This window comes from Mytilus edulis, chromosome 2 (genome assembly GCF_963676685.1).
Source record: "Mytilus edulis chromosome 2, xbMytEdul2.2, whole genome shotgun sequence".
Taxonomy (NCBI): domain Eukaryota; kingdom Metazoa; phylum Mollusca; class Bivalvia; order Mytilida; family Mytilidae; genus Mytilus; species Mytilus edulis.
The window spans coordinates 73,265,590-73,292,404 of NC_092345.1; the positions used below are offsets into that span (position 1 = coordinate 73,265,590).

The window sequence follows — 26,815 nt, forward strand, 5'->3', positions numbered from 1 at the left end:
TTCTATTTTATTTTTTATAACAACGCAGAATACCTATTTTATACACTATTGTACTTGATTGCTCGATTTTTCGTATTATTATATGATTGGAATTCAAGATATTTTCCGAAAACATAGTTTGAAAATTCTATAAATCATTTACCGGAAGTTTGAAACACACATGGTTTCCGGTTGAAGAAAAACAATCTAGAAAATTCTGAAAACATAGCCATTTCAATCTACTTCCATCACAAGGATAAATAGAAAAAAATGTCTGCACAAGGTTCTGTTGCATTTGATGAATATGGTCGCCCTTTCATCATCATACGAGACCAAGGCAGTAAGAAAAGATTGACGGGTTCCGAGGCCCACAAGGTAAACAAATGAAAAATAAGACTGTGCCCCAACTTGCATACACATTTGACAATTAATGGCCTCACAATTTTCTACAGAAATGTAGATCATAAAAGTTTGGATATAATATGTATCACTTATGAGTGTGTCATACATCGCACTGTCACTAGAGTTGTCTGATTGTCGTTGAATATACAATTTAGTTAATTGGCAATATTCAAAAATTATTCTTATAGACTTTAATGATAGGTAAACGGACAGAAAGTCACAGGACAAAAAGTCACAGGACATAAAGTCACAAATTTGATAGGACAAAAAGTCACAGGACAAAAAGTCACAAATAATTTATTGACCATTATTTTAATATATAAGAATAAATTTTGAAATATTTACGTTTAAATACATATATTCATATTAAAGTTTAGGAAATGTGTCAGTATACTTGAAAAATGAAGATTTATTTAATTTTAATCATGCATAAGATGTTTTTCTTGGCACCATGAAGCCATTTAAGTGCCAAGTCATTTTGACATTTTGTTTTTTTAACAATTATTTGATAATCTTTGATATTTTTTTGATATATTTTGTTTTAAAAGTTGGTTTATATACAATAGTTTAAGAACAATACAAAAATATTTTTGTAGAAATAAGCGTTTTTTATTCAAAGAAAATAATCAGAAAAAATGAATTGTGACTTTTTGTCCTGTGACTTTTTGTCCGTGACTTTTTGTCTGTGACTTTTTGTCCTGTGACTTTCTGTCCTACATTCTAATGATATACCTAAGCCAAGGTTGGAACAAAAATCCATTTAAGAGAAAGTAAATATTAAATCCAAACCTGTACACAAGAGCCCATCAAACAGAAACTTGTGGGGTACTAGTCCAAATAATTATGACGTCTTGAAAGGCTATTATGATTTTTTTCCTTAAAGCCTTATTTAGACGTATAACGCCAAACTCATATTTTCAGTTTACTACTTTATTAAAATGTTCAGCTGATTTCTCCTCAAAATGCTTCATTTTAGGAGTATAAAATATATTTTTGAACAAAACTCTGTACATTTTGACGGACCTGAATTTCCGGATAATGTAAAACAAAGGTTCCGGATATTCGGCTCTGTCAATTTTTACAGAGTTTGGTGTAAAAATTATTATATAATCTCCTATAAAGAAATCAGATAAACGTTTTAATAAATACAGTCAACATGTTCCCGCTTCGGATGGAATTGTTACTTATATTATTATTTCTGTAGGGATTAATTGGAAATATTTTGCACAAACAAACACACAATAGGTAAGAATTTTTATATATGCAATATTTTTTAGCTTTCAATGAAAATTTGATGGCTTAATTGGGTACCAAAATTAAATTGAGAGCAAAATATGCTCTCAAAGTCCAACCGAAAATGGCGGCTTCAGCATTATGACGTCGAAGTAAGGCATCGAGGAAAAAAAAATATAATAGCCTTTCAAGACGTCATAATTATTTGGACTAGTGGGGTACAATGAATGAAGACCTTTGACATATGTCCAACACAAATAGTCAATACACCTTCTTCTATGTGTTTATCTGAAGTCGAAAATTCCATAACTCAAAACACAGTGCGTTTGTCAACCAGTACACGCCAAGTTAGAAATAATCAAAAACCATTTCAGGTACAAAAACAAATAAGATTATGTGGTGTTCGCTTTTATGTTGTACAGGGTTAAAATCAGGTATCAATAGTATGGTCAGAAACTCTTACACACAGACCCACAAGGCGTTAGTTGCGGGGATGGCACCAGGTAGTTTATTCCAGTCGACAATTGTTCTTGGGATGAAGCTGTATTTATAGGCATACGATGAAGTGAGGTCTCGGGAAAACCTGTCTGTGATATTGTCCATGTTGTCTGGTTATAACGATTGGTCTCTTGATGCACTCTGGAATGATGACTGTTTTTTCTCCATGTAAGATCTTATACAGGAGTATAAGCCTTGTTCCTTTTCTGCCTCTTGCTAGGGTTTACCAGCCAAGTGTCTGTAGGATTTTGGTAACAATTCCTGGTTCCTGAGAATAGGTTGTTTATCTCTTCTATGTACCACCTCAGGTTAGTTAATCATTTGTTAATGTGACACATTTTGTATGGGTTCTGGTAAAGTCTGTTTCTTAAAAACTATGAGCAAAAGGTCAGCTATATTTGGTGAAGGGAATGATTGTAAGCTTAAGGTGTACTTATAGATAATCATTGAGCATCTCAACTAGATTGATTTTCTTGCTTGAGACAGTAGAGAAAGTGCGAAAAGCAATCCAGTTGAGATATTATTAATTTGATTATCGCTATTTTACCTATGACAATGTTGTTAATTTCATTGACAACTGGCACTACGCCCTAATTAGTTTCTAGCAATAATTCTTTTTCATATCACTCAACTCTGCTGAGAAAGGAAATTATCAGTCAGCAAGATCAAATGAAAATTTCATAAAATAGAGTTTAGTTTATCTGACCTTGACCTCATTTTCTTGGATGATGTTCAGTTATAAATGTGATAGTTGTGGTAAAGCTTTATATTTAGGACTATCAACATTAAATCAATGGTTAGTAAAGAAAGAGAGACATTTCAGTGTGTGCATTCTTGTTTTATATTCTAATTGTTATATAATTTTCATATTTTAAAGCATATCTCAGTTGATAGTGAATTTTATAACTTTGAGTGAATGATTGCTTTACAATAATTTACATTGTCATAAAAAAAGATCATGCACTCCATATTATTGCGTCTTGAAACACTAATAAAGCACTGCATTTTGTAATTGAGAAATTGTAATTCATAACATTTCATAATCAAAGTATAATGTTTTTTTTCCAGAGTCACATAATGGCAGCCAAAACTGTTGCTAATGTTATAAAATCCTCACTTGGACCAAAGGGGTTAGATAAAATGATGGTGAACCCTGATGGTGACATAACAATTACAAATGATGGAGCTACCATTTTGAAACAGATGGATGTTGAACATCAGATAGCTAAGTTAATGGTACAACTATCACAGTCACAAGATGATGAAATAGGAGACGGAACCACAGGAGTTGTTGGTAAGTTGTCTATTATATATATACGGTGTATCTGGCCAAACTTGTTTTTAGTTTGTCTTTTTATGACTAGATATTGAATTTATTTTCAAGTATTAAAATACATGTATGAAAAAAAATCTGTTTTGGCTATGTTTTTGTATTTGTCTTTTATCTCAAATGAAAGATATACATTCATGATCATATGACTATCAAGACAAGATCTACATACCAGCCATCATAGCTTAAATCTTAAGCAGAGTGTTAATGGAGTTATTGCCCTTCAAAAGATTAGATTCAAATGTCTACAAACTTTTATGTAAATCGAAGTTATCAGCAGGATAAGATCAACAATTATGTCAATGTGAAATTGGATGTGAACTCTTAACAGAGTCGTTGCCCTTTAATATTTTTTTCCAAAATGCGGCTATTGTCAAATATGCAGGCTCTTGGGACTTTGGAGCCTCTAGTTTCTTTGTATCATAGATAAATGACACGTCACTACTACACAAGCTTATTCCTACTGCCATTCAGATAAACCTTTAATTGTTAAGTAACCAAAAAATAAACTGCTTATCAATAAATGTACTGGACTTGCATATATATAGTGATCTAGTTATAAATGACTTGTATGCCTTATACATAACAATTTATCTTTCATTCAAAATTCTTAATTGTGTTGAAATGAAATTTGCTAAACAAACTTTATATTTTACAGTACTGGCTGGAGCTTTGTTAGAACATGCAGAAAAGTTATTAGACCGTGGAATACATCCAATCAGAATTTCTGACGGATATGAAATGGCAGCAAAAGTAGCTTGTGCTCATCTTGACACCATTGGTGAAACATTTCAGTTAGACCTGAAGAACAAAGAACCATTAATTCAATTGGCCATGACAACACTTGGCTCAAAAATGTAAGCTCAGACATTGTAAATATTTAACCAACATCTTTTACAAAAATGTTTTACTGTTTCAATATTTCTCTCATGATGTCATGTATAGATAACATATTATGTATAACTTATTTAAGAATCATGAGAGAAAACAGATGCCCATAATAGCTGGCAACACTTGAATGTTACACAGTTGCAGTGTATTATTATTTTTTTGGAAAGATAAGAACTTGTTCTAAATCTTTACTCAGGCACTGGCCTCTCTAACAACATGACAGGTTAGCTTCTATTACTAAATGTATTCACACTAAAATATAGTTCCCTATAGTTCTCATGTATGTGCACATAATACACATATAAACTGAAAAATGGGTATATTTTTGGAGCAATTCATTTAAGAATCTTATGTCGTTAAGGTGTGTTGATGTGCAGGCTTTTTTAAAACATTTTGATTTGGTAATTGAGTATTGATACATACAAAACTAGTATGATTGACAACTGTCATTATCAACAAACAATCAGAGACAAGATAGACCTTTAATTACAATGCCCTACCTCCTAAACTGTCAATCAAAATGACCACATTACCTTTCAACCTCTGTGTTACATAATTATACTCTAATATACAACTCTATACAAATATTTGACCTCATAATTGAATACAGAAATGATAATTAATTTGAGCTCATTCAATCCTCATACTGGGAAAAACACTTTTCCTTCTAAAGACCTGCTGTTAATGCAATTTTCAGCAATAGTTCTTTATTAATGTTCATTTCCCCCCCACCATACCTTAGTATGAAATTATTCGAACTACTCTTCCAATCTTTCCATGAGTGATTTCCATCACTTTGATTCTTCTTAATGCTCTATCTTTTTACCTATATTGATATAAGATGTGGTATAAGTGCCAATGAGACAACTCTCCATCCAAATCACTATTTGTGAAAGTAAATCTTTGCACTCAACTGAAAAGCACCTTCAGATTTATCCCAACTGTATATGAACGTAGATATATATATAGTCATGATTGTCAAAGTATGACTGTAATGACTGATTTTCCAACCCTCATTTTGGGGCCGAATTTCAGCCCCTTTCCCAAAGAGAAATATGCTCTTTTTTTCCCAATTTTCAGCTCTAAAATTCCCAATCGTATATGGACATCGTCGCGAGATATTGTTATTGTCGTATCTCCGCATCATGTATTATTTTGTTGACAAATCTCTGAGCGTTCGGGGTATTTCGGGAGTTATCATTATCGTTCACTTAAGACGATGATTGGTTTGCAATCTTTTTTGGATTGCATTGCAATCTACGATATTCTGGTCACGTTTGCGCTTGAAACATCCAAATGAATAATTCAATGACAAAGCAAAAAAATGAGATATAATGTAAACAAAATGAACGTAGATCATGTCTCGTAATTCCAAATATTACACAAAGAAGCTAAAGGCGGCGGACGGTAGTAAATGCCGGAAGCTGGAAGCTTTTGGATTCAAAAAGTCGTTTCTACTTCCTTCTGATGAAACAAGTGAAAGAAGGAAAAGACCGACTCTCAGATACAGAACTGGAACAACTAGTTGACATGTTTTAAAAATAAACACGAAGGAAAACTTGGAATTTTGTAAAGACCAATCATATTTTTCCCAAACCATAATTTTTTCCCCAATTGCATGGGCCCCAGGACCCTTCCCCTAAACACCAGGAAAATCACTGAATGATACTAGTAGGACTGTGAAATGACTGAATATTGTTTAATTTTTCAGAGTGAACAGATGCCATAGACAGATGGCAGAGATTGCTGTTGATGCTATTTTGTCAGTGGCTGATCTGCAAAGGAAAGATGTTGATTTTGAGTTGATAAAAGTGGAAGGCAAAGTTGGTGGTAAAATGGAAGATACCATGTTGGTCAAAGGTGTGATTGTTGACAAAGACTTCAGCCATCCACAAATGCCCAAGGTAAAGTTCTGACAGAGATAAGTTGTCAACAAAATAGGTTTAGCTATAAATTCCTTTACAATAAATGATTCACTTTGTTATGAATCATCACTGTTTATGCTAAAATGGTACAAAAGCAAAATGTAAGCACTCGTGGTAAAAGTCTTGAACTTACTTTAAAGCATTACAAATGAAGATACAAGATTGTTAAGAACCTTTCAAACATGTTTGCTAAAGAATTACATTTCAGGAATAAACAATATTTTAGTGTGTTCTATTGTGATATTACCTACCTTTTCTATGAACTTGTACACATTGTTCTCTAAAATGAACTGTTATATTGTAGGTTGTGAAGGATGCTAAGATAGCTATCTTAACATGTCCTTTTGAACCACCTAAACCAAAGACCAAACACGGGTTAGAGGTCAAGTCTGTTGAGGATTACAGAAAACTTAGACAGTATGAAATGGAAAAATTTGACCTCATGGTCAAGCAGGTACTGGAATTCACTTGGTTGAAAAGATTTTTATATTGTTGATTTTTTCAACGATTTTCATTTCAGCTTAATTCATTTTATTGTTCCTCAGCCAAAAATAATAATTTGCTCTATGGAAACAGCTTTAATTACACCTTATTAATATCACTATTAGTTTTTACAAGTATATTATGTTTTGTCAAATTTAAAAATTGCACATTAAATTAGCTCAATCTTGTTTGTTTGTTATGTTAAGTTCTAGTCCCAAAATTTACCCAACAATGGCAACATTTAGAAATGTTGAACCTTTACAGCTGATTAATTTAACCCTTTTAATCAGTTCCACATGTACAAGTCTAGAGGTGTTCCGAAAAACGGAAAAATATTATTGGGCAATTTTGACTTGCTCTGGTTCATCTTTTCATTTACTTTGAATGATACATTGTCTATATTTGGTCAGTAAAACACCGCATGGTATACATGTTTGTGAAATTAGCATGGTTCATTGACCAACATTAATGTGCAGTATTGTTAGGAAAATGATTGAAATATTGTTGTAAACTATAAAGCTATATTGATAAGTTTGTGAAATATTCATCTTCATTTTAAAAATTTTGGCTTGTTACCAAAGTAAGGAATTTTTGTCAGGATAGAATGTAATTGAGAAAAATCACACCTGAATTAAAAAGTTCCCTTAATTTTTTACAGGTTAAAGATGCTGGTTCAAACTTAGTAATATGTCAGTGGGGATTTGATGATGAAGCTAATCATTTACTATTACAAAAAGAATTGCCTGCTGTTAGATGGGTTGGAGGACCAGAAATAGAGGTAAGAATTCTCTCTCACTTATGTATCTTCATTCAACATTATATAAAAATGCTGGATATTGAGTTGATGGAAGAACTTGATCTTTTTTTTATAACTTGGAATTTGCTGTTTATATTAATGCAAATATTGGATAGATTTTAACTTGGAAGTAACGGATAGGAATTAATAATAACAATAGGTTGTTATTTATAACCTGCAGAGTTCTGTAACTAAAGTCGAAGGATTTATCTGTGACAAGACCTTTTTGGTTGCTATCAGTGTAACTACTGTTGTAAAATGGCATCTGGAATTTTTTTATCAGTTTCTTGATTTGAACGAGTCACAATTTCTACCAAAAGAAAAAGAATGTGTGTATACAACTTGAATATTGGGATTAGAATGTCAATAACTACAACAGTCTATCATGAAAAATTATACTTATATGCCCCCACTATAGCGGGAAATAAAATTAATGTTCACATGCGGCATTTAAAAAAAATTGTTTGAACATGCATCTTTTGTCCTTTGGCTCTGTGAAGATGTCAGATTTTTAATCTGTTCCTTTGGTTGGCTACTATACAGAACATTTTATCCCACTGGTTCATATTTTAAATGTTTTATTCCTCTGCTGTACAGTTTTACATTGTATAATTAGACATTTTAAGTAAATTTGTTCAAATCTGTTAACTGGGTCCATGGTGTTTTGATATTTACATAGGTTTTCTAGGCCACACCAATTTAATTCCTAGTTCGATGGACCCGCCAGCACAATTTTTTTTAATATTCCCGCTTCCCACATCCAGAAATGTATTCGTGTCATTTTCCCATGCCACTCTTTTTATAAACATCAAAAAGATGAAAAGCGATAGCAAGAGCGTTTTAGTCAACGTCAAATGTAGCCCTTTAAACTGTTTCAGACATTGACACAGATTTATTATCAAAGTCAACAAATAAATAATGCTGTTGGATGTTCATTATTAGAATTAAGTATGCAGGAGGAGAAGTGTTGCCTTTAACTGCAATATTGTTTGCTGGCGGAACAAAAAAAAAGAACAAAAAAAGACATGGCCGTGTATCTAGTTATAGGTCATTTCCTGGCCTTGGAAGAGCAAAGTTTCTATCACATGGCAATTCAATGGAGATCAATAAAGCAGTTGAAATAATTATTCAATTATTCAGTTCAAGATATGATGTCTCAGAAACTAATATATATTAAGCGAACAACAATTCAGATTATCTCCTTACCTTATATTGTTTAATATTGAAAAATTTAATTTGATTGAAAAAAGTATTGAAAAACTTTATAAAACTGGCCGTGCTTTGCATGAAATAATAAAACCAGTCTCAGACAAAAAACCATTGCCCTCCCCCCCACCTCACCCATATACACACATTGAAGTCAAATGGTTGTCTAATACATGAAGTCATAAATGTGCTTCAAATAAAAGTAGGCAATAAGACAATAAGACAATATTTATTAGCACAAACACATTTACAATAAATGGTTATTGCATTACATGTCTTGGTGAACAGGGAAAAAAAGCACTGGGCAGTTGATAAAGTAATGTCAAAACACAAGTGGTAAATCAAGTTTATGCCATCTTGTTATGATTAATATTGTGTGAACCTATGATTTTATGTTTACATAAAAAATATATAAATGCTCGCCTTTACTTTTCAAATTTTTTTTCAAATTTTTATTAAAATTTTCTAATTGCTCGCTTGCCCAACTTTTTTGGGTGAAAAAAAACGTAGAACAAGAAATGAAATTGGTGTGGCCCTATGTAGAATTTTTAGGATGTTTTGATATGAGATGGATGTTTTTGTAAATTTCTCTTATTTAAAAGGCTAGATACCACAAATATATTCCAAATTACTTTTTTTTTTGTCCGATCTTAATAAAACTATTTTTTATATTTTTTTCCATCTGCAATAACATACCAACAACAAAAGATTTAATGTAAGTAAAGTTGTTATTTTATATTTTTATTGGACAGTTAATAGCCATTGCTACAGGTGGAAGAATTGTTCCAAGATTTGAAGAATTAACAAAAGAAAAATTAGGGAAAGCAGGAATAGTTAAAGAATTACAATTTGGTACCACCAAAGACAGAATGTTAGTGATTGAGGAATGTCAGAACTCTAGAGCTGTTACTATATTTATCAGGGGAGGTAACAAGATGGTAGGTATTTTTAAGTCATTTGATACACTTGCATAATACAATTGCAGGGTATTAGGATTTTATCTGTTGTAGCACTGTATAAAAGAATACAACCACACACGAACCAAACCAAGTATATTTTTTTTCTTCAAAAATGTGGAAAAATTACTTTCCTTAATGATTGAGCATACAAAGAAATGCATGAGAATAACTGTTAATTCCCTTTGCATATAAGATTCTGCTATTAAAAAGATTCAAGTTCTATGTATCATCTTATTTCATTAGAATAGATCTACATTGCTACTTAATATTAAATAAATAAATTTATAAAATTTTGAAGATCAACCTTATAATATAATATGTCAATTTGCATTTGTATTTCAGAAATAAATGTTTTTAGTTGAAATGCCTGTATGGTTGTTTTAGGTGTTAGCAAGTGAAAAAATGTGTATTTTTAGTAGAAATAATTTGAATACCGGAAATGATTCCAGAACACTTCAATGTCATTAAAAATGTTTAAACAGTAAAAAAGGAAAAGGCTTTGAATGTATAAATGAAAAAAGTAATGTATAATTATTTTTTCAGATTGTAGAGGAAGGAAAAAGAAGTATACATGATGCATTATGTGTGATACGTAACTTGGTTAGAGATAACAGAATTGTTTTTGGTGGAGGTGCTCCAGAAATCTCATGCTCAGTAGCTGTAGCTAAAGCAGCAGATAAGGTAAAACAAAAGTGAGGTGTGCAGGGAGCATCCATGTACATGAAAATAAATTTTAGACACTTTCAATTGGAGGTGCTCATGAATCTCATGTTCCCTATCTGTATCTAATCAGCAGATATTAAAGGTTAACCATAGTATGGTGTGAAGGGAGCATCCATGTACAATGAATTTAATTATTTTACCTTGCATATATTACAAACAATTCCAATTATGTTATACGTTATCACGTGACATGGAATTATTCAGTTATTTTCATTGAATTCCAAGGAAGGACGAATAACTCTTAAAATTTTCACCTGAATAACCTTTTGAGTTTCTAGATTTGTACACGAGTTGTCTTCATGAAAATGACGCCACAGATGTAAATAAACAAAATGGCAGCATTCCCGTTACACTGGAAGCCCATCAAAATGTTAAAATAAGGCTTCAGACATGAATATAGTGACAGCACTGCAGCAGTGGATTATATTTCTCTTAAACAGTCCTTTTCAGGGCCATCAATATATTACAAAAAGATTCTACCTTTATTGTACATTCGAGAAATTCTAGAACACAAATGTACTTTCAGTTTCAAACATCATCTTTTGTAACTAAACAGTAAGTGTTCAAAAGGCCCTTCCACTGTTAGTTCCGTGCAATAAAACAATTGTGGCCCTTAGAATCGATGAATATCCAAAATTGTCAACCCTTAAAAAGTTATTTCACTGAGGGCGCAGACCTTCTCCTGTTGACAATTCTGTATATTCACCTTTTCAGCGAGCCATAATTCTACATTGTTAGACAGGGTTTCCCCTGGGTCAATTATTTTTTTTCGCCACCTCTTTCGCCAAAACAATATATTTTTCGCCACTTTATTATTTTTTTCGCCAAGTAACATAAATATATTTTTCGTTTAAAATTGACCTTTTTATTCCACCTCCTCCCTTAAATAAGATGATTTTGCCCCATTGTGTCTCTGGTTATTCTTTCAAACTTAGTTTAGAGTCTACATTTTAATGAATAAACACTAAACATTAATTTTACTTTAAAACAACAGAATTTCTTTTAACTTAAAAGGGAAAAATATTCATTGTATTTTAAAAAACTTTTCAAAATGAGGGGGCCACTATACTTTTAATAATAAAGAAGATATAAGTCATGGATATAACAAAATTAATGGACATGTTTTGATCATATAATACCAGTATAGTTCGTAGGGAAAGTTTAAAAGAAAATACTGTTGTGCCCTTTTGTATTATGAAGTCATTTTTACAACAAAACACAAGCTTTTATCACCTGAAATTGATCCCTCATTTCATGTGTAGTCATTACATTGAAGGGTTACTCTCATTCGAGGGGTTGTTCCCAACCTTTTGGATAGATTTTTTCATAACGACAGTTTTCTTTTCTTGACCATCGTAAATGAAAAAGTTGAGACATACAACTATGCTTGAAACACGTGTGTAACTCAAACGACTTTATTAAAGTTTTAAATCGGTGATTTTTCTTACTTTTGAACATTTTTCGTCACAACAACAGCTGTCTTTTCTAAACTATCTTTAAAGGGAGAGGAGACGTCAAAAGTTTGCTTTATACACGTGCGTCGCAAAGATGTTAATAAATTATGTGACATTTAGCGGAAGCAATTTGACCATATCATTTTGTCAAACAATTCAATCAACACCTTTATTAATTAGTCCTTTGTTGTCGATAGCTATAAAATGCAATCAGCTGATTATGGATTTTCTGTCTAACACTAATAGTCCAGTCAATCTAGCCCAAAAAATCACTCAACCTCAAACAAATTGCAATAAAAGGTTTCTTGATATAATTCGATCTATTGACATATCCTATTGAACATATAAAAAATCGACAGAAATCGATGGGCTAATTTTCGGGAATTTTTGGGTCAAAATATAGGTTTTTGCACAAAAATCGCTGAAAACAGGAAAAATTCTTATATTTTATTATTATGACAAAACGATAAGAAATGAGTGTAAAAATAAGATAACAGTTATGAGAACTACCTATAATAGTGGCAATATTGGGGGGAAAAAGTTTTGAAAAAGAGTAATTTTGGGTTAAAAACTGCATTTTTGTGACAAAAATCGGCAAAAACTGATAGTTTTCTTTTAATGTAACATTAAACATTAAACATTAAATGTTAGTAAATATATAAATAAATCGGGTTTCCACTTTAGACAGTATATAAAATATCATTATAAATAATATCGCATTTTTTTTATTAACATACAAATTTTTGGGTGAAATAGTTACTTTTTAGTGAAAAATCGAGGTAAACTGAAATTTAAGATAATCACTTTATCAAAATGTACTATAATAACTAATCCATTTATCTTGAATAAATAAATACGTTATTCGAAAGTTAGGAAAAAACTATAAAGAGCTTATGTCAAAGAAACAATGTCACATCTTCATTTTAAGAGAAAAAAGGTAGTTGCCTTCTTGAAATCTAGAAAATATAACTGAGAGTATATTTAATATTTGTTTCAACTTGAGTCAAACATAAGCTCATCAGCTGCTAAATTAATGTCAACATGCATTGAATTCATACAGCTCTGACCACGACATTCGCCACACGAAATGTTACATTCTAAACCATGTTTTCTACATGTGCAGCGACGAGTATCACAATTAGTCTTGCAGTTGCAACGTATAATTGAAAGGAGTCTTTGTGGAGCGGGTTGCTTTTTTGTCTTGATAGGCATAAGTCTTCCAGTTACAAGTAACCAACCAAAATTACAAGGATCTATCTCTTCTCCGATCCATGTCTGAACTTGTAAGTAAGTCCTTAAGCTATGATATGTAGCAGTCTCGGTAGTTGGCGGAAGAGTGTGTATTTGGATCACTTCTTTGCAAGTTAGAACTCTGTTTGCCAATTTTTTGTACCTCAGAACGTCAAGTCCTTCGATCGGAGCACCTCCGTACAAAAACGTAATTATTTTTTCCCCGGCATTTATAATTTCTTCAACAAGAGCTCCTTTTAAAAATATCTCAGCAAGATCTTTCAATATTTTTGACTGTCGATAAATTTCTTTAATGTTGCTACCTTTCCTACACCATACAGCTTTGATGTTGTGTCACAACCGCTTATTGCGTGAATGTTTTGTCCAAGAACGCCTTTCGTTTTATTTATGTCCCATATTTTTGACTTTGTCTTCTTATCATGATTTGGTTTAAAGATCAGATTCATAGATCCAAAATTGATATAGTACAACAGAAGTACCAACAGGTCCGTATCTTCACCAAGGAGTATTGTTGGGTGCGAAATGGCAGATTCTACTGCAGTTTGAGCGATCAGAACGTCTGCATCTGCTGAAGCATGTTTTGTTTCAATTCCGTTTAAATGCATATGTCTACTCAACATTTCAATAAAGTTCTGTTTATTTTCATTATTAGCCAAAAATAATTCCTTTTTTGACCTAAAAGGCGTGGTCTCCGTAAATGTTACTTTTAAGGCTGATCAAAAGTTAATATAGGAGTGCATTTGTTTTTCTTGGCCTCTTTACAGACAAAATGAAGTGTTGTATAGATGCAGGACTCGTCGCTAGGATTAAGATCGATCATAGGAAGAAATGTAATATTTGACTGCCCGGGATAAGATCCACTAGTTTTATGCATTATAGCTGACCAACTCGCACTTAACTTTAGAGGCCAACAAATTTTGGATAATAGATCAAGCTTCCAAATCTCATTTCCCATCTCTCTTTTCTTGAGTACTTCATATTTTAATTGCCTGAACGAGTTGGATTGTTCTTTGTAGAATTTGATGTTTATTTTCGCTAATGCAGTAATTTCTTTTATGCTTGGGTTCGTACAAGGTACAGCTCTTGCTGTCTTGATGCCAGGAGTGGAGGCTGATATAATACCCATGCCATGAAAAGTTCCAAACCCATCTAAAGATCGTATGTTGTGGTCTACATTATCTGCAACGAACTGTACAAATGATTGACTGTCATTTTCATTTTCTGTGCTTCTTGACGCAGCAGCGTTCATCTCGAATTTCTGTACCTCACTGTATGTAGGATGAACAAAACCCAAGATTGTACAGTGTGTCGACAAGGAAACGGGAACCAAAGTGGTGGTGCATTTGAATACCTAAGCCAATCTGCAATGGTGCTATAACACTTCGTGGCCTTGTTGCCTGTATGATTGCATATCCAATTGCTGAAATTTTGGTGATCCAATCTGCTTCGCTAAATAACGAGTTCAAAAATATTCTTAGTGAACGAGGGACATAGTCAGCAATTGAGGTCTCTGACTCCATTTCTTCTGCAGACAGATAATAAATGTCTTTAGACGTTATTAGCTTGATGTCTTCTTTTATAAGTTGTGCTGCAGTTGATATGATAGATTTCTTTTCTTCTTCCTTATTTTCTTTTCCTCTACGATTATAAAAAGTATGCAATATCGATGAAATGTTGTCCCGAAACGTCAGGATACTTGGTTTTCCTTCTTCTTCTGTAAACAATACTGATTTACCAAAATAATCCAGGATTTTTTTCTTCATGTGGACAATTGAATAAGTATTCTCTACGCCACATATTTTTTGCATCTCACGTACTACATCAGCGATAGATATTTGCTTCCGATTCTTTTCTATTTTCAACATAATTTCCTGGAAACCATTTTCTGCAGTATCATTCTTTGGTCTTCCTGCAAAGGATGTTTTTCTTTTTTTCAAATTGTCCTCCGGTGTTGTAGCTATAGTTTGTGGCATTTGCTTCCCAGTTCTAAAGTTTGAATTGCATTGAGCATGATAAACTGTATCTGCCGCATGCAAATCAGAATGAGCCATCTGTATTCTATTGAAAACTTCTTCTCCCCATTTGTCATTTCTCTCTCTACATGCAGTTTCTACCGATGACTGAAAATCCAAAGTTCTAACACAAACAACGTCATATCCTCTTTTTCTTTTGTAATTCTTTGCAGTTTGCCCACAGAACAAGCAGTTATCTTTAAATTTGAAAAGTGGTTTGCTGAACCTTAAATCTCTTTCAGTATCACTTATTTCCGGGTCTACATTCAAACTTATTTTCCATCTCGTCGATTTAAGGTTTATAAAATCTCGTCTACAATCATGGTGAACTGTTTGGCCAGGAGCAGTAAATATTTCCCTGTGTCTGTCGGAGCTGATTTTGTTGATGTTATCACACCCTTTCTTTCCAAGTTTTACTGTGGGTTCACCGTTTTCCAGGAGCTTATCACAAAAGATACAGCTGTCCATGATGCCATCTGTAAAAAAAAAATATATTATAAATTCATCCTTTTAATTAATAATTGAATATATATGATGTTATATTATAGGCATGAATTTCAAATTTATATAAAACAAAAATATAATATTGTTTCATGACAAGTTTCTACATGTACTACAACACATTTGATAAAAAGCAATATTTAGATTAATATACATATATAATATAAATCGTCGGTTATATTGAATACAGTAATAAACAAAATAAATGGCTTAAAACGGTAAGAAAACGACGATTTCCACTAATTTGTTGCATAAAAGTGTATTAATGTTAATTGTTGTACATCATAATACAATACTGATGGAAAAAAATAACTTGAAATAATCTAAAATGCCCTTAAATTCCATTGTCATTCCGTTAATGAAAAGTATAAAATGACGCCAACGGCGTTCCATACTTTTTTTCTCCCGAAATAGCCTTGGCTTGCAGCGGTCTTAAAAATGTAGTTTTTCGTTGTTTTAGATATATTTTATAAAAGGGTAATTGGTTTTATTTATAACCAAAGGATTTATCAGAGTTTTTCGGCTTACATTCAAAATTAATTCATTAAAAGGCGTCGGCAGAGCCAGTGTGTGAATCGTAGACAAATAACATTTATTGACAAAAAATCGGGATTCGTGAACATCTATATATGAATTGAACATTATAAACATACCTATTATACAACTTATTGTCTTTTATTTCATTTAAATACTTACCAATACCGGCAAAATCGTTGATACTATAACAGCGAATTCGTCTGCTACATTGCAGTTATTTCCCTTTTGTGAACTCTTTCACTCTACGGCAGCCTGAACGTTACGTTATTTACACGGAAATTATCAGCAAATTTGTAATCGATTTTAAGAAAAAACAAGCCGATCGATTTTTGTCGATTTTTGATATGTCGTTTAGACATAATTTATTATTCAAATTGCACAAAAATTTCTTTTGTTGCAATTTGTTTGACGTTAAACTTTATTTTGACTAGACTATAAATGAGCTCAAGGTCAATTCCGAGTATTGTCTGATCGGGTAAAGTCTGAAAAACTCGAAAAAAAGTAAATAAACAAGATGGAGGAAAATAAATAGTTATATATATTTCTTTCGCAAATGACGAATTTTTATCGCCACAATTATTATTTTTTCGCAAATTGCGAAAATGGCGACCGCCAGCGGAAACCCTGTTGTTAGATAATTATAATTGGAAGTGCTCCAGAAATCTCATATTCCCTAACTGTATCTAAGTACACATGTTTAATCATTGGTTATGATATTACAGATATCTACATTAGAACAGTATGCCATGAGAGCATTTGCTGAATCTTTGGAAAGTATACCATTAGCTTTAGCAGAAAATAGTGGACAGTCTCCAATATATACATTAGCAGAAATTAAATCAAGACAAATAAAGGAAAACAATCCACGTCTAGGAATTGATTGTCTCGCTAAAGGAAGCAATGGTATGTAGCTGTCATTATACTCCCACTATAAAAAAAGGGGTACACTGTTTGACCTGTCACCTCTGACTGTCCGTCAGTCCATCCATCAAATGAATATTTTTCGTTGCACCTTTCTCAGGAACTGCATTTAAAGGATTTCTTAAATTTGGTTTCAGGGTTTATATGAGTCAGTTATACCATGTGATGCATTTTCAGATTTTAACCCCAGCCCCGCTAAAAATATAAGGTAAACAGGAAGTTACTGAGAATTAAATGATTTAATCCAACAACTTCCTGTTTACCTTATATTTTTAGTAGGGCTGGGGTCTCATTAGTGAGCAGTAGCTGATGGATTCACTTGTTGATCTATTCCAAATCTATATAATGTAAAGGTAGCAATGGTTTGTAGCTATCAACTTATCTGTACATTGTTTATAATGTAATGAACAATCTTTCACTGTGCATAAGTGTGATTAGTATGATTGTTTACTGTTGGTGTAGTAATACATTGGTCTATTTCATTGACTGATGGTTGTTTTTTATTGTCTAGTGGCAAATACTTGATGCATATTTAAAATGTATATCTCAACAGAAATGAAGGTTTACAAATATAGACTGTCACAGATGAAATTACTCACTAAAACAAGAATGTGTCCATAGTACACGGATGCCCCACTCGCACTATCATTTTCCCTGTTCAGTGGACCGCGAACTTGGGATCAAAACTTTAATTTGGCATTTAAATTAGAAAGATCATATCATCGGGAACATGTGTACTAAGTTTCAAGTTGATTGGACTTCAACTTCATCAAAACAACCTTGACCAAATACTTAACCTGAACTTCACACTATTATGTTCTATGTTCAGTGGACCGTGAAATTGGGATCAAAACTTTAATTTGGCATTAAAATTAGAAAGATCATATCATGAACATGTGTACTAAGTTTCAATGTGATTGGACTTCAACATCATCAAAAACTACCTTGACCAAAAACTTTAACCTGAAGCGGGACAAACGGACAAACAAACAAATTGATAGACTGACAGAAGCACAGACCAGAAAACATAATGCTCCTCTACTATTGTAGGTGGGGCATAGAAATAAATAGAAATATTATACACTTAAAACTATAAATTGAAGGCGTGGTACAAGTATCCCACTGTGGAAACCTTTACAAATATTATTCCGTATAGTGAGAAGTAACACATTCTACTTTGTTATAATTTAAGGGAAAAACTCTGAGCAGCAATGATAGAAAAAAGATCTGTTTCACCTCCTAGCAAAGATTTATCTTGAATTCTCTAAAAGGGTAAACATCATCTAACTAATGATACAAAATCGTTTAGAAATGTATGAAAATGTTAAATGTCAAAATGTTTACCAATTATTAGAAAATGTCTTACAATAAAAGAGTTTTGACACAGGGGTGAACATTAATTAATTGTGATGAAGTTCTACATAGTTTTTTTTATCTGTATAGTAAGTTAATAACACTTGCTCAATATGAATACTATTTTATAGATATGAAAGATCAACATGTTATAGAAACGTTATCATCAAAGAGAGCACAGATATTGTTAGCTGTACAATTAACTAAAATGATTCTAAAAATAGATGATGTTAGAGGAGGAGATCAAGGCTATATGTAAAGATCAAGGTAATTATAAACTGACAGTTTTTAATGATTTTAGTGTGCCTATTATCTCAAAAATTACGATAAATGGAAAAAAACATAAAAAAGTAAATGTGATCAGATAGACATTGAGGGCTGTTCCAGAAATTAATGTCCCCAACCACCACCCACAGAAATAAAAGTAAAGATTAAAACAACACTCCTTTGACATTTTGGTATTTCAAATACAACCACCAGTCATGACTTGTATTGTAGTCTATTATATTTTAGTGGTGGCCATTGTCAAAGATGCAAATATATCAGGTGGGCAACAACTCTTTAGGACCTCTTGGTTGTATACCATATATAATACATTTAATATGTTTAAATTATTTTATGAAATTTTTTATTTTTCAGAGAATTTTAATTAATATTGAACTGCAAAAAGGTGAAGACTTTTGAATGCTGATATGAGTAGGAGTCCTGGTGTTGCATAGTTTTGTCATATTAAAAACTAGAAGTGAACAGTTTATAAATCATGTGGTAGTAATGAACAAAATGTCTCAAGTTTGAGTTGGTTTCAGGAACCTTTTGTTAATACTTCATTGTTCGAAGTACAACATTGAACCATTCAAACAATGTCATCTTGTATGTTAACTTTTATGAAGTATAATAAATAAAAATAACAATTTTCAAAGCAAAATGTATTATTTAAGAACATGATGCATAAGTTCTACCACTAACTATCAGATTTGTAATTATTCAACACCATCGAGGGATGAAAACTATAATATAAGTATTGTGTTCTGTCATTACCTTTCTATTTATTAAATCATTATATATTTACTTTGTCCATTTGTATTTGAAGTCTTTATGTTTTTCTAAGCTTGATTAAAATTCATTTTAATAATTTCAGTGCATGGAAGATAATAGCTTAAAGGTGCATTGTTGCATCATTATTTTTCAAAATTAAATGCATTTCCTTCCCATTTCACAAAATTTAGTTCTTGAAATCCATAGTAAATTGATCATTTTGATAGTTCAGAAAAAAAATTCTGTATACTTAAAATCTACAGTGCATCTGCAAACTTCAGTGAAACATGAATCCTTTTTTGTCTGTGATGAGTGAGTGCTATTTGTATTGTTTTGTATGATACTACATCTATTAAAGATCAAATTTTTTACATAACATGTTTTTATTTTATTTAATCTCGTCTGTTAATCAGTTACATTGTATACATAATTTATAAAGGTTGTGGGTATGTTCCTAGCCATGTCGAACCAAAGACTTGAAAATCAATATTTGCTGCTTCTCTGCAGATCAGGAGACATGTGAGAGTAAGAGCAAAGGCCTATCAGTCTAGAGGAATAACAACATGTCTGATATTGTGACATGTCCACCTTCTGACTTGTTGTGAAGTAGCTGGTTAAAAATCCAGATAAATGGTGTCAGTTTAGTACAAAGCAGCTTCATATTCATATCAAATCATGTTCTCCTGAATATACATTTTAATTGCCACTGGACATTTAGCAGTACCATCATCTATCGGGAATATTTCATATTTTGATCATGATTTTGGAACCACTAAACAGAATAAAACAAAAATACTAGGATTTTCTGTCTTCAACAAACTGTGACTTTGACCTGTTCTAGTGTCTATGGTCTGACTTTAATTACTGTTAAATCTATCGGTATTTGTACCTTTTGGTACACATAGATTTATCTTACTTCTTTGAGAAAAAGGTTGTTACTTAAGCTGCTGTATAGAAATAGCTGACATTGAAACCATACAGGAAATTCTATTTTGATTTTATTTACAATAAAAGATGAATTAAAACTTTATAAGCAAGAAGGATTGAACCAAAGACTTAGATTATTTTTTTTGTCTTGCCTGCAATGAAAGTCCAATTATGAGACCGATATAACAATCCAGCATCTACTGCAGGCATAAACTATTTGTACAATACTAAAGTTGAGAACTGGATGCTTCAGACCTTGTTTGCAAGAAGTTATGTGAAAAAGTTTCTGTGCATTGCTATATTTGGTATTTGGTTTCCTGAACTTGCAACAGCTATATCAGTCACTATAACTAATAATAATAGTAATAGATCCAACTATATTTTAAGTATGGAATGATTGCATTACATGCCCGACTTGCAAGGTCCACATTTTTCATAGTTCTACGGTCATTATTTAATTTTCCTGAAGTCTGTTTCCAAGATATTATAAGCACTATGTCTACTATATTCTATGCATGGAATGCCATTTAAAGTGTACATGTCTGTCGGGCATGATTAATTTAACCTTGACTTCAATTTCATAGTTCATTGGTTCAATATTCAGTTTTCCTGGTTATGTTTTATTTTTAGATACTGTAAATTCTTTGTAATTTGTTGGACACCAATTTCCATTTATTTCATGGAACCAGGGAAACCACAAACTGAAATATTCAATGAATTACCAATTTGCTTTATGAATATTTGAAGTTTTTTGGAAAACCATGAATAAATAATCATAGTTTTCCTCAATCAAAGAAAATGGGAACCGACATAAATAAACCAATTCACAGTACTCTAAGCCATGTTGTCAGTTTTTTTTCTCAATCTATGAGTTGGAATGTTCCTCTGGTATCTTTCATGACGTTTGGCCCCACTTTTTTAAGCAATATGGCTTTATTATATTTGGTGTAATGAATGATGTTTTTATCATCTGACCTTCACCTAATTTTCATGGATCATTGGTAAATGCTTTCCATGGTTTGGTTTGTTTTTTTGATACTATGAGCAAAGGATCAACTTTGGTGTTCGGAATGATTGTAAGGTGTAAATGTCTGTCAGGGATATCTGACCTTGACCTTAATGTCATTGAACAATGATAATGTTCAGTACATGTGAAACTTTGGTAAAACCTTTATTTCTAAGAAAATCAATTATGGTTAGTAAACAAGAGATACTTTTCATCATGTGCACTCTTGTTGGTAAAGATGTCAAGAACATGGGTCATGTATGTAGCATAGACTAAGTCTGCTCAAAGTCGTACAAATATGTGATTTGTGTCCAAGTTTGGTTATAATTGGCCATTTAGTTTCAGAGGATACATTTCTGTACAAATTATTGGACGACAGATGCCAAGTGAGCTCATAAAATGCTTATAACCAGTAAATGGTCATCTTTCAAGCCAAAAAAATCATCTAAATAAATGTGTGTGTAAAATTACCATGGAAAAACAACTATATTCATTCATTTATTCATCATACAATAATATAGACTTCAATACAACTTGAAAAGCATATTAAAACATATGGTTTTGTGAAATAAATACATTGTTATGGTATGAGTGGCACGAAAAACTGTATTCTAAGTTCATTAACTGATATATAATATATATAAATTCATAATTTTGACATTGAGTATATAAATTTCTTTTTTGCAAATTAAACACACACCAACTTTATATGTTAAAATAGTAAAGATATCTCACAAATTTCTAATAATTACTTATTAGAAATAAAAATAATAATACAACAGAAAGACAACCATATACCATAAGATGTTGTTTTCAATCATATGAAGTCCAAATTCAGAGAAACCTCTGTCTTCACATTTTACAGTTCATACAGGTCAAAGAGAAAATATGAATACAATTATGTTTGCTAACATTACCCTGCTCACTCACTTCTTAAGTTTCATATCACAGCTTTGAGACATGATCAGAAATAGCATGATAAACAGATTATCAGGTTTTCTAAGTAAATATATTGTAAATTGTATATATGAGCAGAACGTTAAAGTGATTTGTATTAGGAGAATACATTTTGTAAATTGTCTTTAAAAGGTGAATAAGACCAGAAATAGCATGATAAATAGATTATTAGGTTTTCTGAGAAAAGATATTGTAAAATATAAGTCTTTTTTGATAGTTCCCTACCTTTACACCCAAAAGGGTTCACATTGTGTATTATACAACATTAATGAGTCAAAAAACCTGATAATTGTTTTGAATCAAGGTAACCTAAGGATGATTATAAGTATTGCTATCACACGGAGTAAGAAAAATTTGTAAAATGAAGTACCGGTATGTCAACTAATTATCCTAACAAAACAATTTTTTTATCTATTACCTGATGACAACTGTTATTTTGCTCCATAATAAATTAGCAAGCACAATAGATGAATGGATGGTCCAATGATTCATGTGAGTATCTGAAACATGACTTCTTATGATTCTTAGAAATTCATCTACAACATGGATGAATCATGGATGAATCATCTTAGAGTGATCGGTGTATGGTAAACATCTATGTACAGATACCATTCATAGAATAACCAAACAATAATTGAAGTCACTAATAAAAATGCCAAGCTAGTATTGGGGGTTTATGGACAAAAAATGTAAAAATATGTGCTTGTGAAATCTTGTTAATCAATAAACCAACTGCATTATTATTTCAAACACAAAAGAGTTCCTATATTTCTACATATACATTGTCAAACAACAATCATATTAGATGGCACCAATTAAAAAAAAAGAATAGGGAAATATGATTATATATCTGTCTAGGCACTAACATAGGTTTGTCAATTATCTCCCCTTGCAACCGTTAAACAAAAGTTTTTTAACAGTGGGTTGGTCATCTAGCTGCAGACAAATAATACATAATATTTAAATTCTATGTATGGTTGTTGTTCAAAGTTCCTTTTGACTAAAACACTCACCACTTTGTCTGCTTTACATGTACATGGGAGTATAACAAGGTATGTTACATACTATAAGACCCAGACAATATTCAAGTTTTAATATTATTTTTTTGTAAGACACAATTTTTCTTTCAAAAGAAAAAAAAAGATCCTAAAAATGTTTATAAAACCTGTATACAATATTCTGTACACATATAGGTTATCAGAACTGAAATAGTTGCATAAAATGGATGGTAATTTATCAATAAAATATACCTTATAGAAAAAAATTAAAGCTTCTTTAAATCCTATATGTATAGAATATTATGTTCATTACAGTTACCAAACTAACCAAAGTAGATATTTTTTTCCCAATTTATAATACATAAACAATAACAATATCATATCTCTTCCATCAATACTTAAAAATTTGTATTATGCTATCTTCATTTGAATTTATATACAATGACTAACACAGATAAAATGTTAAAAAGTTCCAATATATAATTATAACTCTTCATTTAAAATCACTTTAATTTTTTTTTTAATCACTGAATTCATAATAAATGGACAGTGTAAAAAATTTATGATACATCTTCATGTATTACCAATGCAAATATAATAAAGTGAAAACAAACTTCAAAACAGATTGTCTTTCTATAATATGGCCATTTTCTGTCATGGTGGTGCTTTATCAATCATTAAAAACTAAGCATGTCTATTACAGAATCCACTTATAACAATTTTCAAAACCAGCTAAAAAGAAAATCACTGTATTAATTTTGTATTGTTTTAAACAAGGATTTTGGTTGTTATTCTTACTACATATATCCTTGTTTTTACCAAGAAATTAAATATAAATAACAAAGCACAATAAAACTTCAGTCAGTGCTTTCATACAAAAAAGTTCTGTATTGTCTTTTTTTTGGGTTAAAATTGTATAAGTATTTACACAAAATAAAACATTGTATAAGTATTTACACAAAATAAAACATTGTACATGTATCCAGCATACAGAATTGATTTAAACATCATTACATTATATTATTTTGATTGATATCAATAACCTATTGTGTGAATTTACTGTAAATAAAGGTAAATGTTAATTTTTTTTTTGTATCTTCATGGTCAGGGTTTTTTGAAATATTTTGAACCTTTTTCTCTATTCTTTAATTTTTTGCCAAATATTTTTATTCTCTATAATTTATTAACCCAGTATTCTCATTATTTCTGTTTATTTATCCATATTTCTCTTTTATATTACTTTGCCAATAATACTCTATTCTGTAAACACTATCCAGACCTCATAAAAATCTAGGGTTAAACAAATATCATCCGTAGCAAATTTTGGGAATGCACAATGTGTCCTATTATATTAATTCATCTCAGCACCACATTTCACCACAAAATATTCAAAATTAATGTCTCAAAATTTCACCGTTAAGAGTCTAATATATTAAAAAAAATCTATGTCTCAAAATTTCACCACTAAGAGTCTCAGATATTCAAAATCTATGTCTCAAAATTTCACAATTTTTACTCCAAAATTAACCAAATTTCATCTTTAGTATTAGCAACTTAAAACTGCAGTCTGGCTTGAAATCAACTAACCTTAAAGGGACTGACATGTCTGCAAGGTCTGTTCTAAAACCATGACTTGGGATGAGGGAAATGGACATTTTTTTTTATAGTCATCATAAATAAATTTGATAAATGTGAATGACTGAACAATAACATATGAAATAATGATGGTTATTGTTATTTTTGTTGGTTACATTTTACTACAAGAGGAACAGATATCACACTAATTCAACAAACAATAATAAGTTTTCAAAGACTCAATATTCTTAAAGCATGCAGTAATTGCTGTATTTTTCTTGTTACTGGGTACATTCTTTCACCATAATCCAATTTTGATAATTGTTTTAATAACACAGATACCATATATATAATGTTAATTATTAGCCATCATACTAGGCAATATTTCCATGAGACTCATGTCATTCAGATTATCAGCATTATAATCCAGACTAATGAATGCATCCAGCATGTCATCTTCACTTGCCTCAGCAATTGCACCAAGATCCATTAAACTAAAATAAAAAGCAAATTGTGATCAATAAAGCTCTCCAATACATTCTATGTAATATCTGGGAACAGTATATTTAATATATAGATATAAGAAGATGTGGTATGAGTGCCAACGAGACAATTCTCCATCCAAGTCACAATTTATAAAAGTAAACATTATTATGTTCTTGGTAATTAGTACAGTATTATTTAGTTTGTTGGTGAAATTTGTTTGTTCTCCATGTACAATTACACAAATATGTAATATCATTTTACTACACCTTCACTCAATCAAATAATGGGGTTTCAATTTCATATTATTTGTATACAACATTTTCTGAATTCTTTTAATAACTAAACTTGCATCATTGTCCATTGTTTAACAAATTCCAATAGTAAACACACGCAAAAATATCTGTTTATGGCAGTTTAGAATGTCAGACGATAGCTTTCTTTATTTTGATTAAAAAATAAATATATGGTTTCTATATACATTTGCCTAAAATAAGGTGGATAATTTGCTGCTTCCAATTTAAAAGCCGGTTTATAATGTCATTTCTGGTGTACGACGATAGTTTACTTAAAACTGATTCCAAAAATATATGTTTTCTATACACTTTTGCTTAAAATAAGGAAACAACATTATTCACAACAACCTGAGAATAAAATAAGTAATTTGGTGAAATAATTTTGTTGTAAACTTTCACGGTTGCAAAGAAGTAATACCTACAAGAAAAGTAGTGTTATGGGTGTTTTTTATCATTGTCTTGAACATATTTTAACCAGATGCTCCGCAGGGCTCAGCTTTATACGACTGGAGAGGTCGAACCCTGAACAGTTCTGACACAGAAGGAATGTGGTCTAATGAACCTAAAAATTTTTTTTGCTTTTGAGCAATAAACTATGCTGTTGAATATTAATCCCCTCAAAAAGAGTTTGCAAAAATACCTAGTCATTTTAATACATCATAAAATATAAAATGACATACACTCATGATTAAAATTAGTATTAATTAATAGTAACTTCTAACATGACTAAATATAAATTTACAGCTAATCATCTCAAGACAATCATCATTTCTTAATACATAATTTTCAAGCAGTGTAAGGGAGGTAATCAAACATATATATAACAGTATTTTTTAAATGGAATTGGCTTACCTCCCTTACACTGCTTTTGAATTGTCTAAATTGTCCTAGAAAACCCCTTGTTTGCCCCTTTTTGCTAACTGATTTGAGCTATAACCCTCCACAACCATCCCTTTGTAGTATGTAAACTTGAGGTATAACTAGGGAGGTTTATACACTTAAAACACAAGTTTATAATTGACTTGAAACTACAAAAATGCTTATTTGGGCCCCTTTCATGGCCACAAATTCCTACAGAGTTGGG

The 26,815-nt window shown here is 31.3% G+C and overlaps 2 protein-coding genes across 5 annotated transcripts in view; one reads left to right on the forward strand and one right to left on the reverse strand.

Moving 5' to 3' along the window:
• Window positions 1-133: 133 nt before the first annotated feature.
• On the forward strand, window positions 134-19,865 carry LOC139512893 (T-complex protein 1 subunit epsilon-like). Its single transcript, XM_071300846.1, has 11 exons — window positions 134-354; window positions 3,181-3,406; window positions 4,101-4,299; window positions 6,045-6,237; window positions 6,563-6,712; window positions 7,400-7,519; window positions 9,496-9,681; window positions 10,246-10,383; window positions 16,903-17,083; window positions 18,586-18,721; window positions 19,094-19,865. Exons 1-10 carry the CDS (start codon window positions 250-252, stop codon window positions 18,711-18,713), a joined length of 1,626 nt encoding a protein of 541 aa, XP_071156947.1. The 5' UTR covers window positions 134-249; the 3' UTR covers window positions 18,714-18,721; window positions 19,094-19,865.
• Window positions 19,866-21,906: 2,041 nt separating this feature from the next.
• Window positions 21,907-26,815, reverse strand: part of LOC139512900 (signal transducer and activator of transcription 5B-like) — a 48,610-nt gene continuing 43,701 nt past the window's right edge. For all 4 annotated transcript variants that reach the window (XM_071300860.1, XM_071300859.1, XM_071300858.1 and 1 more), the window contains exon 22: window positions 21,907-25,446. In XM_071300860.1, the coding sequence (XP_071156961.1) occupies window positions 25,308-25,446 (139 nt within the window). In that variant the 3' untranslated portion in view covers window positions 21,907-25,307. The remainder of the gene's footprint in view (window positions 25,447-26,815) is intronic.

What these genes read in the sequence shown, in the direction of transcription:
- LOC139512893 (XM_071300846.1), top strand. Translation starts at nt 250, where the DNA reads ATGTCTGCACAAGGTTCTGTTGCATTTGATGAATATGGTCGCCCTTTC. An exon ending in CGGGTTCCGAGGCCCACAAG is followed by an intron (nt 355 to 3,180) that starts GTAAACAAATGA and finishes TTTTTTTTCCAG; the next exon opens with AGTCACATAATGGCAGCCAA. An exon ending in CGGAACCACAGGAGTTGTTG is followed by an intron (nt 3,407 to 4,100) that starts GTAAGTTGTCTA and finishes TATATTTTACAG; the next exon opens with TACTGGCTGGAGCTTTGTTA.